This window comes from Elephas maximus, chromosome 7 (genome assembly GCF_024166365.1).
Source record: "Elephas maximus indicus isolate mEleMax1 chromosome 7, mEleMax1 primary haplotype, whole genome shotgun sequence".
NCBI classification, from domain to species: domain Eukaryota; kingdom Metazoa; phylum Chordata; class Mammalia; order Proboscidea; family Elephantidae; genus Elephas; species Elephas maximus.
Genome location: NC_064825.1, coordinates 106,273,004 through 106,286,391, shown reverse-complemented (window position 1 = coordinate 106,286,391; position 13,388 = coordinate 106,273,004). Strand labels below are relative to the sequence as shown.

Sequence of the window (13,388 nt, the reverse complement as noted above, 5' to 3'; positions counted from 1 at the left end):
CTTTTGGTTAGCTGCCGAGCTCTTAACCGCTGCACCACCAGGGCTTCATTACCCATAACTAAATTCTCTGAAATTGGATATACATGGAGGTTGGTACAATAGAGTTTTAAAAATGATAGCCTATTTTCTTATTTTGCACATTAATTTTCCTTAAAGGCATATGTATTTAAACCACAGGTTCAACTCATATTTCCTGGCTTCCAATTACTCTATAGATTTCTAAAAAAAAAAAAATATATATATATGGCTAGAGATGTCCAAGATCGTATACAGTCAAGTAAAAAATAGTTCAACAGAAATAGAGGCCAATTGAAAGATGAAATTGTTATTAGAGAGAAAGACCAAGGAAATACCTAGTAGGAAAGAAAGAAAACATGAGATTAAATAGGGAACATCACTGTCATCTTACATGCCTTGTGCTCTCTCTCTTCTGTATAACTCTAATGAGAGCATTTTTCACTTCTTTGTTCCTGAGACTATAAATGAGTGGATTCAGCATGGGGATCACAATCGTATAAAAAACAGAGACCACTTGGTCCTTTCCCAAGGAGTAGGACTTACTTGGCTTTAAATAAGTAAAAATCATGGTACCATAGAAGATGGTGACACCCAGGAGGTGGGAGGCACAGGTAGAGAAGGCTTTTCGCTTTCCTGAAGTGGAATTGATTTTCAGGATAGTGGAGAGAATGGATGCATAGGACACAGAGATTGTGATAAGAGACACCATTAAGGTAGAGCCAGCAAAAATGAGTATCATGATCTCAGTACCATGTGTATCAGTGCAGGACAGGGCTAAAATTGGGGGTGTGTCACAGAAAAAGTGACGGATTACATTGGAGTCACAGAAACGCAATGTGTTCATGCAAAGGACATTGACAAAGGAGTCAATGAAGCCAGTCACATAGGATGCAGTGATGAGGGAGCGGCAGAGTGTCGTGGACATAATAACTGGGTATCGTAGAGGATTGCAGATAGCTACGTAGCGATCGTAGGCCATAGAAGACAGAAGAAAACATTCTGTGGCACCCAAGAAGACAAAAAAATACATCTGGGTGAAACAGCCCCTGAATGAAATATCCTTGGTCGAAGTCAGTAGGTTCTCTAAGGTTTTAGGAGTAATGACCGTCGAGTAGCTGAGGTCAAGGAATGACAGATGACTGAGGAAAAAATACATGGGGGTGTGAAGCTGGAGATCCAGGTGGATTATTAGTATCATCCCTGTATTCCCCAGCACAGTAACCAGGTATATCAGGAGAAATAGAGTAAAGAGGACCAGCCGGATCTCTTCAGAGTCTGTCAGTCCCATGAGGATGAAGTCAGACATGTTTGTGTTATTACTTCTACTCATAGTATGCAACTTCTCTAAACTGTAGAAGATTAAATTAATACTTAGCATCAGTTACTTCAAACAGGTTTTTGTTTGGATGAATGATCTGGCATTAAAAAAAAAAGAACAGTTTTGTGTTTCTATACATTGGTAATACAGAGTAGATTACAAAATATGACTGAACAGAATCTTAATTGCATTGCTATATGTAAATATGGGTGTAAAAGGACATTGGAATGTTATATAATCAGAAAGTAACATATGTAATTCGCATGAAATGACCAGTGTTCTCAAGGCTCCCCTTTCCTAACACATTTAATCTCCATGAAAATATCATGCCCTAGGTGTTATTATTACTCTCATTTTTTGATAAGAAAATTGGCACAGAAGTTTAAGTAATTTATCCAAAGTAAAAGCGAGTAAATGTTGGCTCTGTGATTCTACCATGTTAGGTTTACTACAAAAAGCATGCTCATACACTATGTTCTTAATTATAATTAATTTCGGCAACCTGAAGAAAAATTCTAAATGTGTAGTAAGCAGTGATAGAAACAAAGTTTTAAACCATCATTTACTGTCCTTTTGCTTTCAATATCATTTAATACAACAGACAGATCGGAAACTTCAACCTTTGGAGTCTTTACTGTGATGTATTAAAATTGGAGACCACAGAATATTCATTTGCAGAAGACATTTTGTTTTCTTGACTATTGAAAATAAAATTCCTTCTGAAAGTTATAGTTCCAAAATATGAACAACTGCTCATATGCAGCTGATTCCACCAGCTCCATAAGTCTGTTTCCACAAACCCTAGCGTCACTTATGGTGAGGCATATGCAGATGTCTCCATTTTATTTGATCTGACCTAAACGAAACCAAAACCCGTTGCCGTGGAGTTGACTCCGACTCATTGTGACCCTGTAGGACAGAGTACCACGTGCCCCACAGGGTTTCCCAGGCTGTAGGTCTTTACCGGAAGCAGACTGCCACGTCTTTGTCCCACGGATGGACTTGGTGGATTTGAACTGCTGACGATTTGATTAGCAGCCGAGCGTATAACCACTGTACCACCAGTCTTCATGATCTGACCTAAAACCCTCTAATTTTGAGAATAATACTTACAGTGAGCCAAACGTGGTGAAAATTTTCTTCTTCCAATATTACCTGTCTGGAATTTTGTCAAGCTCAAAGTATTCTTCAAAAAAATAAAGTAAAATAAAATAAAGCCTTCAAGGAGATGAAAATTTCTGTGATATAATACTGTTTTCCTTTTAAATGCATAATTTTTACATTTCTGTGCATGCATTTTTTTCCTGAGGTAAATCAATCTTTGAATTTTGTTCAGTTCCTTGTCAAATGCAAAATTTGAGAGGAAGTTATATCTCTAAAAAATACCTGCGAGAGACTATGAACTTAAGCAGAGCTGACTATCCCTTGCCTCTCACCCTAATAATTCCACGGCACTTCATATACTGGGAGTTGCTGAGAATGCAACATTCCATCATCCTTGGGGACTAATTTCCAAGGGACATTGCTTGGCACCTTTCCAAAGATAAAAACTCAAGGACTAATATATTCACACTAGGCTTGTAACAGATTGTTGCCTACTCCTTTAGAAGAGACATAATGAGAACCATGATGATTTAGTCTTCCTTTGTGATCCTCCACATTTTTTACTAGAATGTTAGATAAACTCTTTTTAGAAAAATGCTTAATTACTCTGTAACTCAAAGGCCAAGTAGTTGACTACCAATGGTAGGATAGTACGTTCTTTACAATGAATTCTTTTTATACTTTTAAGTATGATACTATCATAGGAGTAAAGCATTGCTTATTAGAAAAAGCAGAGTATACAACAAAATTCAAAGAAAATGAAGCTCATTCAAAACTGTTTTTAATATTTTGATGTATTTTCTTCCAATAATTTTTCTTTGTGTTTAAAATGTTTACTTATATGTCTACTTACATAGTGTATCAATTATCCTATATATTCAGTATGTTACCCTCATTTTATCACGAAACACTAATAATACCCCTTGGGCTATGTTAGATTAGTCTTCTACAAAACACACAATTTCATGTGTCATGCATTGACTGGTACTCTGTAGATAAATTCTCTCCAGGAGTATTCAGCAGCAGACAGGGGGACATTTTGAGGGATAACAAGGAAACCGTGGCGTGGGTTCTCCATTCAGGTTTGGCAGTGTTACCTAATTCATCTGCACAGAAATACGTGCAACTTGTATTACCATTTTAAGGTACTTGGCTTTTGGTTTATAGAAAGAGAAATGAGAGAAGAAAGGACAAAAAAAAAAGATGCTGAGACTAGTAAACATTTTACAGTGTTATAGAAGAAAAATATTAATATATCATAAAATGTATTAATTTATTATAATATAAATTATTATTAAAATAATTATTAAGATATGTTAATATATCATAAAAACTCTAAATATGATCAGGTCAAAAGCTTTCTTAATTATAAAGGAAAAGAAATTGAAATATGAAAAAAATCTCAGGAATCTTCTGAATCCAATATGATAACATCTTTTCCTTTATTCTTACTTTAATATGGTTGATTTTTCAATATTTACCCAATCCTATATATCTGAGATAAATCCCACTTGATTATGATAATTATTTTTAGTGTTTCTGGATTAAATTTTCTTTTCTTTTCTTTTATTAAAGATTTTTAAATACATGAGCATTAAAGACGTGTCGGTCATTTTTTTTTTCCCCATAATGTATATTTCAAATTTTGATATTAGGCTTATATTCGATCCATACAACAATTTTTGGAAGAGTTGCCCCTATTCTCTTTTCTGAAAGAACTTGTGTAATATTTGTATTATTTCTCCCTTAAAAGTTTAACAGAAATTACCATTGAATTATCTGGGTCTAAAGTTTTTAGGTTTTTTTTGTTTTGTTTTCTTTTAAGGGAGTGGCATTTGTGAATTTATAATCATAAATTTAGTATTTAGTATATGGTGGGATATTCCATTTCTATCACATCCATGTATTTCTGCAGCCCCTTTTGAATGATCTTCAACATAATTTCACTTGTGTGTGATATTAATGGCATTGTTCAATAATTTCCACATTGGGTTAGATCACCTTTCTTTGGAATAGGCATAAATATGGATCTCTTCAAGATGGTTGGCCAGGTAGCTGTCTTCCAAATTTCTTGGCATAGACAAGTGAGCACTTCCATTGCTGCATCCATTTGTTGGAACATCTCAGTTGGTATCAAGTTAATTCCTGGAGCCTTGTTTTTTTGACAATGCTTTAAAAAAGGGTTGATGGGCATATCCACTAAATAATCTCTTTGTGATTAATATCTCAGAACCCAATACCCCTCATACATACCCCCGTAATAAAATAATTGTCATAATATTAAATGCTTAAGAACAGTAAAAGGGGATACTTAAGATAGCATCTGAAAACAAGAAAATTGTGTTTAAACTGAACTTTAATACTTAAGAAATAGCTTTTGAAAGGTTACTTAAAAATGTTTGACTCTTCCATCTGTAAAAAAAAAAAAAATGATAAAGGACCCATACCTCACACCACACACAAAAACTAATTTGAAATGATCAAAAACCTAAATATAAAACTCAAAAAGATAAAGATCATGGAAGAAAAAATAAGGGCAACACTAGGGGCCCTAATACATGGCATAAAAAGTGTACAAACCATAACTAACAATGCACTAACACCAGTAGAGAAATTAGATAACTGGGAGCGCCTCAAAATTAACACTTACGCTCATCAAAAGACCTCACCAAAAGAGTAAAAAGATAACTCACAGACTAGGAAAAAAATCTGACAAAAGTCTAATCTCTAAAATCTATAGAATACTTCAACACCGCAACAACAAAAAGACAAAAAACTCAATTGAAAAATGGGCAAAGATATGAATAGATGCTCGACCACAGAAGACACTCAAGAAGTTAACAGACACATGAGGACTTGTTCCCGATCATTAGCCATCAGAAGAATGTAAATCAGAACTACAATGAGATACCATCTGATTCCGATATAACTGGCACAAATTAAAAAAAAACAGAAAATAACAAATATTGCAGAGGTTGCAGGGAAATTGGAACTCTTATACAGTGCTGGAGGAAGTGTAAAATGGTATAACCACTATGGAAAATAATAGGACATCTCCTTAAAAAGCTACAAATAGAAATACCATATGATACAGCAATCCTACTCCTAGCAATATGTTCTAGAGAAATAAGAGCCATCACATTAATAGACACATGCACACCCATGTTCATTGTAGCATTATCCACAATAGCAAAAAGATGGAAACAATCTAAGTGTCCATCAAAAAATGAACAGACTAACAAACTATGGTACATACACACAGTGGAATATCATGCAATGATAAAGAACAACGATGAATCCACCAAACATCTCACAATACGGATGAATCTGGAAGGCATTATGCTAAGCAAAATAAATCAATCACAAAAGGACAAATATTGTATCAAACCACTATTGTAAAAACCCAAGAAAAGGTTTATTTGCAGAAAAAAAAAATCTGATAGTTAAGGGGGGGGAGGGGCAGCAAGAGAGAATCACTAACTAGATAGCAGACAAGACAACACAAATATGGGGAAAGTCAGCACAATTTGACAAAGGCAATGTCCTACAGACTTCCTAGACATATTCCAAACACCTTGAAGGACCGTTAACTGGGGCTGATGGCTGGGAACCATGGTGTCAGAGGACATCTAGGTCAACAGGCATAACATAGGTCATAAAGAAAATGTTCGACATCCTAATTTGGTGAGTAGCACGTGAGGTCTTAAAAGCTTTCGAGCAGTCATCTTATCCTTTGGTTAGTAGCTGTAGCTTTTAACCACTGGACCACCAGGGCTCCAGATAAAACCAAAGGCACAAGGAAAATAATAGACCAAAAGACTAATGGACCACCTGAACCACAGCTCCACCAGCCAGAGCCCAGAAGAACTTAGATGGTGCCCGTCAACCACTAATGATGGCACTCACAGAGATCACAATAGAAGGTCCTGGACAGAGTGGGAGAAAAATGTAAAACAATAACCCTCATCCACAAAAAAAGACCAAACGTATTGGTCTGACAGAGACTGGAGGAACCCCTGAGACTACAGCCCCCGGACCCCCTGCTAACTCAGAACTGAAGCACTCCCTAATCCACCATTCCACCAAAGTTTAGACAGACTTATAAAGTAATAATACACGTGAGGAACTTGCTTCTTAGTTCAATCAAGTATACTAGACTAAATGGGAAACACCTGCCCAAAGGCAAAGAGGAGAAAGCAAGAAGGGACAAGAAAACTGGACTAATGGATACAGAGAACCCAGGGTGAAAGCAAAAGGGGAGAGTGCTGACACATTGCTGGGATTGCAACTAATGTCCCTAAACAATTTGTGTACAAAGTTTTTGAAAAGAAAGCTAATTTGGGCTGTAACCTTTCACTTAAGACATAATAAAATGAAAAAAAGGAGAGTTTGACTCAGTTTACTTATTAATAAAATGGTATTTTATTAGTGCCAACTTCACTCACTGTAATAAGATTAGATAAGATTATGAATTGCATTCCTTAAAACTATGCTTGACGTATACTAAGAACTCCATAAGTTTAGAAATTTTGATGATGATGATGAATGGTGATGATGATAATATATGCGCAGGTGCTGTGTAATTGGAGGCAAATATGCAAACATACAAAAATCCCTATAGAACTTCAAAATATTTCTCATACACTAGTAATTAAACATCATATTTGGATATAAACATGATTTTTAAAATGATAACCTCTAAGTTTTTTTAAATATGTGTGCAACCATTTACACTGAAATAGATAAAAGTAAGAAATATATATTTCTGTATATTTCAATTGAAGAAGTATTCCAAGCAAATTAAGGAAAGACCTTGGGGTACAATTAAAATACAAATCTCGAGAGAAGAAAGATGCTAATTGTCCAATTCCTTTATGAGATGCGTTTGTGAGTTTGAGGAAGAGATGCTGTATAAGACGGTTTAACACACTAGATTTCAGTAGAAAACTCATTGCCATGACACTGCTTTAGAAATACACTAAGAACAGAATTAACCCTGACTACAAATCTTTTTTTTTTTTTTTTTACAAATCTAGATTTGAGCTGGGGCGGGGGGGGGAAGAGTTTAAATAATTATCTTAGTTAATTCATTTTCTCTTTCTATCCTATCGATGGAAGGAAACAATACCCAGCACTATGACCATAAACACCTATGTATTTTTCATCAACATCGTATTTATAGGGATCCAATATATTTAAAATAAATTCTATATATATCCATTATATATGTAAATTCTAAATACATCCATTATATAGGAAATAAAGCTCTGTGCTAAACAACAAAAACAACAGATACAGATCATTAAACAGACAATTCGTAAGATTCAGAATTATTAGATGAGGCAAATATATGCAAAAAATTAACGGTGATTTTCTTTTCTTAATGTCTGATCATAAACCGGAAATTAAGAAGACAGTTGAGAGAGAAGGAGATTTTCTTTGGATGACTGAATTCTGGGTAAGTCTAATTTTATTATCTTATAAAAATAAAACATATTTCATTTGAGAATATTTGAGGACTAATCTCCCCTTCTAATCTCTCCATTTTCTAAGATTCCATGCACAGGTTATGATTCAACAATTTTAAATGTATCCATATTTGCTAAAAATAAAGAGAACTTTTCAGCCTCAGTGTTTTCCAATTCTCTGTCCTTTCTTCTAGAAATATTCCCTTCTAAAGCTTCTACTGTGTGGAACACTTCTGAATTCTAAAACAGCTTAACCGTTCTCCAGTGACTGTTCCTAAAACGCTTTGTATATTTAGTCATTAAATTATTTGTCATGCTGTATTGATGATGGAAACCCTAGTGGTGTAGTGGTTAAGAACTATAGCTGCTAACCAAAAGGTCGGCAGTTCGAATCCACCAGGTGCTCCTTGGAAGCCGTATGGGGCAGTTCTACCCTGTCCTATAGGGTCGCTATGAGTCAGAATTGACTCAACTGCAACGGTTTTTTGTGTGTGTGTGTCCGATCTGAAACTCGTGCTTGCGTGTGTGTGTGTGTGTGTGTGTGTGTGAATCTCCCATAATGAAAAGTATCCTTTTTACTTGTCTGCATCTTCCAGTAGGACTTAAGAAAACTGGCTCTAAGGAGAAGCAAGACAAAATGCCTTCGTTGAATAAATGCTTTCTAAATCAATACATGGATAAACAGAAAGAAATGTGTGGATACTTAATGATTAAATCAAAAACAAAACAAAACAAATCCACTACTGTCCTGTCAAGTTTGACTAACAGCAATCCTTTAGGACAGAGTAGAACTGCCCATAGCATTTCTAAGGAGTAATTGGTGAATTCCAATCGCCAACCTTTGGTTAGCAGCTGAACGTTTTAGTACGCTTAAATAACATCAAATCCCTTTGAGTTATTCAAGTAGTGTGTTATAGGTCAGAAACCAACTGGAATTAACTGCACAGGTAGCTTTCAATTGTATTTATAACAAATTTACATCAATTGAATTAGCAATCTAACTTCTAATGATAAATCAAAAAAAAAAAAAAAAAAAAAAACTTGCCGTTCCGTGGACTCTGACTTATAGTCACCGTACGGGTCTCATTGATCGATCATCCTATATTTTTATTTACTTCTAATGTTAGATCACCTTACATTTTTAAACATAGCAAACCATACTTATTTTACTGTTTGTAGCTTTTTTTATTACCACTGTTTTATTACCACTTTTGAATATCAATGTTTGGCAAGGAATTGGCAACTGCCTGATGTCATAGATAATTACATGCTTTATATTGGAAACAATAGCAATCTTTTTTTCTGTTCCCCCACAAACAAAATAATTGGCAATATATCACAGATTAAGTTCCTAATTTGATCTTAACCAACCAATAGAGAAAAAAAAAAGTAATAGAAGAAAAGTACGAATAACTTAAGCATACATTTGTAAAATAAGCAAGATATTCCTAATTTTATTTTCTTTTTACAAACTCTTGCAAAACTTTGACCATCTAAGCTTTTATTCAGCTCTTTAAAAAACACTGCGAAGTAGCTTTCAGGTGACAAAAAAAATAAGTTTGCCACACAACAGCATCATTCAATCCACAAATCTTGGAGTGCCTTTTCTTCAAATGAGCATTTAATTTTCCAATAGTATAATTAATTCCGGTAGATAAACTGACAAGTGCACAATTTAAGGCTTAATAATAGACTGGGCTAGAGGATGGTATAACACAGTAGAAATCCCTTTAAATCATTTCAGAGAGAAATTTAGGGGGGATGCTATCAATTCCACACAGTTTTGAACTTGGAATTTTTTTTTTTTTTTTTAAATCAGCGGCTGCCAATTCTGTTTGTTGTTGTTGTTAGGTGCCATTGAGTCATTCCGACTCATAGCGGCCCTATGCACAACAGAACGAAACACTGCCCAGTCCTGAGCCATCCTTACAATTGTTGTTATGCTTGAGCTCATTGTTGTAAGAAATGAAAATCATATAAATCCTTAACTGCGTTGAAATCATTAAATATTTGCCTTTATGGTGATATCTCATTATTTGAGTCTAAGTAAAAAAAAAAAAAAAAAAATTTTTTTTTTTTTTTTAAGCTGGGATTATTAGGTCCTTAGACCTGAACCCTTCTCTGATTTTTATTGTTCTTGAGTACCAGGTAAACCAACGACCGACCTCAGTCGAAATAAATGGCTGAGTCCAATTTCACTGAGGTGGCCCTATTCATCTTCTCTGGATTCGCAAACCACCCTGAACTTCAAGTCAGTCTTTTTCTGATATTTCTACTTATCTATCTGTTCACTGTCTTGGGGAATCTTGGGTTAATCATGTTAATCAGAATGGACCCTCAACTTCACACTCCTATGTACTTTTTCCTTAGCAATCTGGCACTCATTGACGTGTTTTATTCCTCCACCGTGACGCCCAAGGCTCTGGTCAATTTCCAGTCCGACCAGAAAACCATCTCTTTTGTTGGCTGCTTTGCCCAAATGTACTTTTTTGTTGGTCTGTTGTGTAGTGAGTGTTTTCTTCTGGGATCCATGGCCTATGACCGCTATGTAGCAATCTGCAATCCCTTACTCTATTCAGTGGTTATGTCCCAGAAAGTGTGCAACTGGCTGGGAACCACGCCTTATGTGATTGGCTTCACAAATTCTTTGATATCTGTTTGTGTGATAAGCAGTTTGGCGTTCTGTGATTCCAGAATCAACCATTTTTTCTGTGACACCACAGCCCTTTTGGCCCTGTCCTGTGTAGATGCTTTCAGTACAGAAATGGTGATTTTTGTTTTAGCTGGGTTCACACTCCTTAGTCCTCTTCTGATCATCATAGTCACGTACATTGCCATCATCTCAGCCATCCTGAGGATCCAGTCTGCAGCGGGCAGGCAGAAGGCCTTCTCCACCTGTGCAGCCCACCTCATGGGTGTAACCATTTTCTACGGGTCCTTGATTTTCACGTATTTACAGCCAGAAAACACATCCTCCCTGACTCAGGCACAGGTGGCATCTGTATTCTATACCATTGTCATTCCCATGCTGAATCCACTGATCTATAGTCTGAGGAACAAGGATGTGAAGAACGCTGTCTTGAGAGTCATACATAAAAAAACTATCTCCATGACAAATCTATGCATGTTACAAAAACAAACCTGGGTGGGTTCAGACATTAAATGGCTCTAACCTTCAGGAAAATATTATGGTAACCTAATATGACATATCACAAAATAAATCATCAATTTGAGTCTTGAAATTTAGGAGGTGAATTATCATTTATTTGTGTATAGTGAATTAGATTATTTAGAACATAAACCTGTACAAGTAAGTAAAGAGCTATCTGAGCAGTAGCTGGATTTTTGCCTGGCCATCCGTGTATGAGAAGGCTGTCACACTGAAACATGTAAACAAAAGAGTAAATTGACCCCCAATACAGCTTGATGTTCCGTTTTCTCAGCTGTTTGCAAATTGAGAGCAGAAAATTAGAGAATTAAGGTGCAAGTGCCCCTAAGTTTCACTAACAATAAGAAATGACAGCAGATAACTTGGGAGCAAAGCAGTAAAGTGTACAGAACTAATAAAAACAAACAGGACAAAAAAATAAAACATCATGGTCATTTCAGTGAGGTGCCAGCACTGATAAGGCTAGGGGACGTTGGATCGCATAGGGAAATCTCTTGATCATGTGGAGTCTTTTCATCAAAATAGTTAAATTTTTGATCATATTTCCTATATCTAAAACAAATCTTCTATAAAGAGAATCAGTCTTTAGTCTTGGGAAGGACTTAAGGTAGTTCATGGGATGGGATCTGTCTGTGTTTGTGTGCACCTGTGAGTGTACTTGTTAGCTTTTTTCTTCTCTGATCTGTATTACAGGGGTCTGACTCCTGCAAACTTCATTTCATAATATAATATTTTGTATTTTAAATTGTTATAAGGGACAACCTTGAAACACACTACTGCATTATTGGAGGGATGTGTTGAAGATACTGTCTACCTCGTTATTCATTCCCCTTTATTATGCTCATACGAGTTCGTTCCTTGTGATTAATATTGGTCACCCTAAAGACTTTTATGAGTTTGCTGTGAGTTGAAATTGACTCAATGGCAATGGGTTTTTAAAGACTTTTAACCATCATCATCATTGAAAATTATAAACTGTTTGTATTTTTTTTCCTACCAGAGATTGTCATTCTAAATTTCCTGCTCAGTTTTTAATAATTGTGTGAAACATCACGGCTTGCTGTCTTATTTATATTTACCCATCATGTAGCTTTTATGTGTTATTTTTATTTTCCAATTGTATTGAATATATATTCTTCTATGGTTAAGTGGCTTTCATGCTTGTTTCTTTAGTATTAATATAATCATACATCTAATTGTTCTTTGAAAAGTATTTACATTTTCTTGTCGTTTTGTCCCTTGGAGCAAAAACATGTTAATGTTACATTTTTCTTGCCCATCATAAGAAGTAGTAATATATTTTATTTCTCCATATTCAAATTCCCCCATTCAGTTCAAAATATGTTTGATGTATCAGGCTTCAAAATAAAGATAATTATTTGTGTATAGTCTGTAAGTATATGGTGCCCTGTTAAAAAAGTCCTTGCATTTCTTTTGTTTGAGGTCTTATTTTACAGAACGTTATTTTGGCTACTCCATTTGCCACACCCTTACTTCCTCCAGGTGTCTCTACGGCTCTCTACTTCACTGCTTTCGAGCTGCTCAAATGTGATCTGTCCACTGAAGACTTCTCTGCAAATTTTGTCTTATTTTTTTCAATAGATCTTGTTTTATTGTTTTCTCTTTGGAATCACATGAAAGTTTACATACTTAAAAAGTAAATCAAAAAAGAAAAAAGTATGGTAGATAGCGTTATTTTTTTTAATTGTGATAAATATACAGGTAGTCACCAATGTATGACATATTTGAGTTGCAACTACCTGCACTTACCACTGACCATTATTTTTAACATCTGATTGTTAGTAATATGTACTATATTGAACGCTGTAGTGCATAATTTGTTGATGCTATCCTTCTCAGATGCAATGTTTCCAACCCCCAAATACAAATAGAGATCAGATTTATAAACATCCTGATAACAAAAGGAAATGCTAATGAAACCTAAAAAAAAATCAGATAGCTTATCTCAGAACCAACTTATGGCACAGCAGTTGTCAGAAGGAAAACCCATCATATGTTGGGGACTCCCTGGTATGTAACAAAAAGGTCACTATTTCAGCAGTCTTCACATGTAGGTAGATGGCATTATTGTTCTCAATTCTTTACCTCCTGTGGATTCCCAGCCTTTGTCTTGTAACTTTGCACTTCTTCCCAGCGGTGGTTGAGTAGAGTTTCCTGGCTGTGGCAGACTGTATTTCCAAACATTTCTTTCAGCAAGAATTTCAGTTCCACATGCTCTTATAGAACCTGGACATTTTCAGCATCTCTTGAACTAAAAAATCTCAGCTCTTAAGACATTGTCATTATTACC

The 13,388-nt window shown here is 35.4% G+C and overlaps 2 protein-coding genes across 2 annotated transcripts; one reads left to right on the top strand and one right to left on the bottom strand.

The window, feature by feature from the left end:
- Positions 1 to 400: 400 nt before the first annotated feature.
- Positions 401 to 1,348, bottom strand: LOC126079860 (olfactory receptor 8H1-like). The gene has a single exon (XM_049891225.1). The coding sequence runs from the start codon at positions 1,346 to 1,348 to the stop codon at positions 401 to 403; it is 948 nt and encodes a 315-aa protein (XP_049747182.1).
- Positions 1,349 to 10,087: 8,739 nt separating this feature from the next.
- LOC126080214 (olfactory receptor 8I2-like) lies at positions 10,088 to 11,080 on the top strand. The gene has a single exon (XM_049891482.1). The coding sequence runs from the start codon at positions 10,088 to 10,090 to the stop codon at positions 11,078 to 11,080; it is 993 nt and encodes a 330-aa protein (XP_049747439.1).
- The last annotated feature ends 2,308 nt before the right edge of the window (positions 11,081 to 13,388 follow it).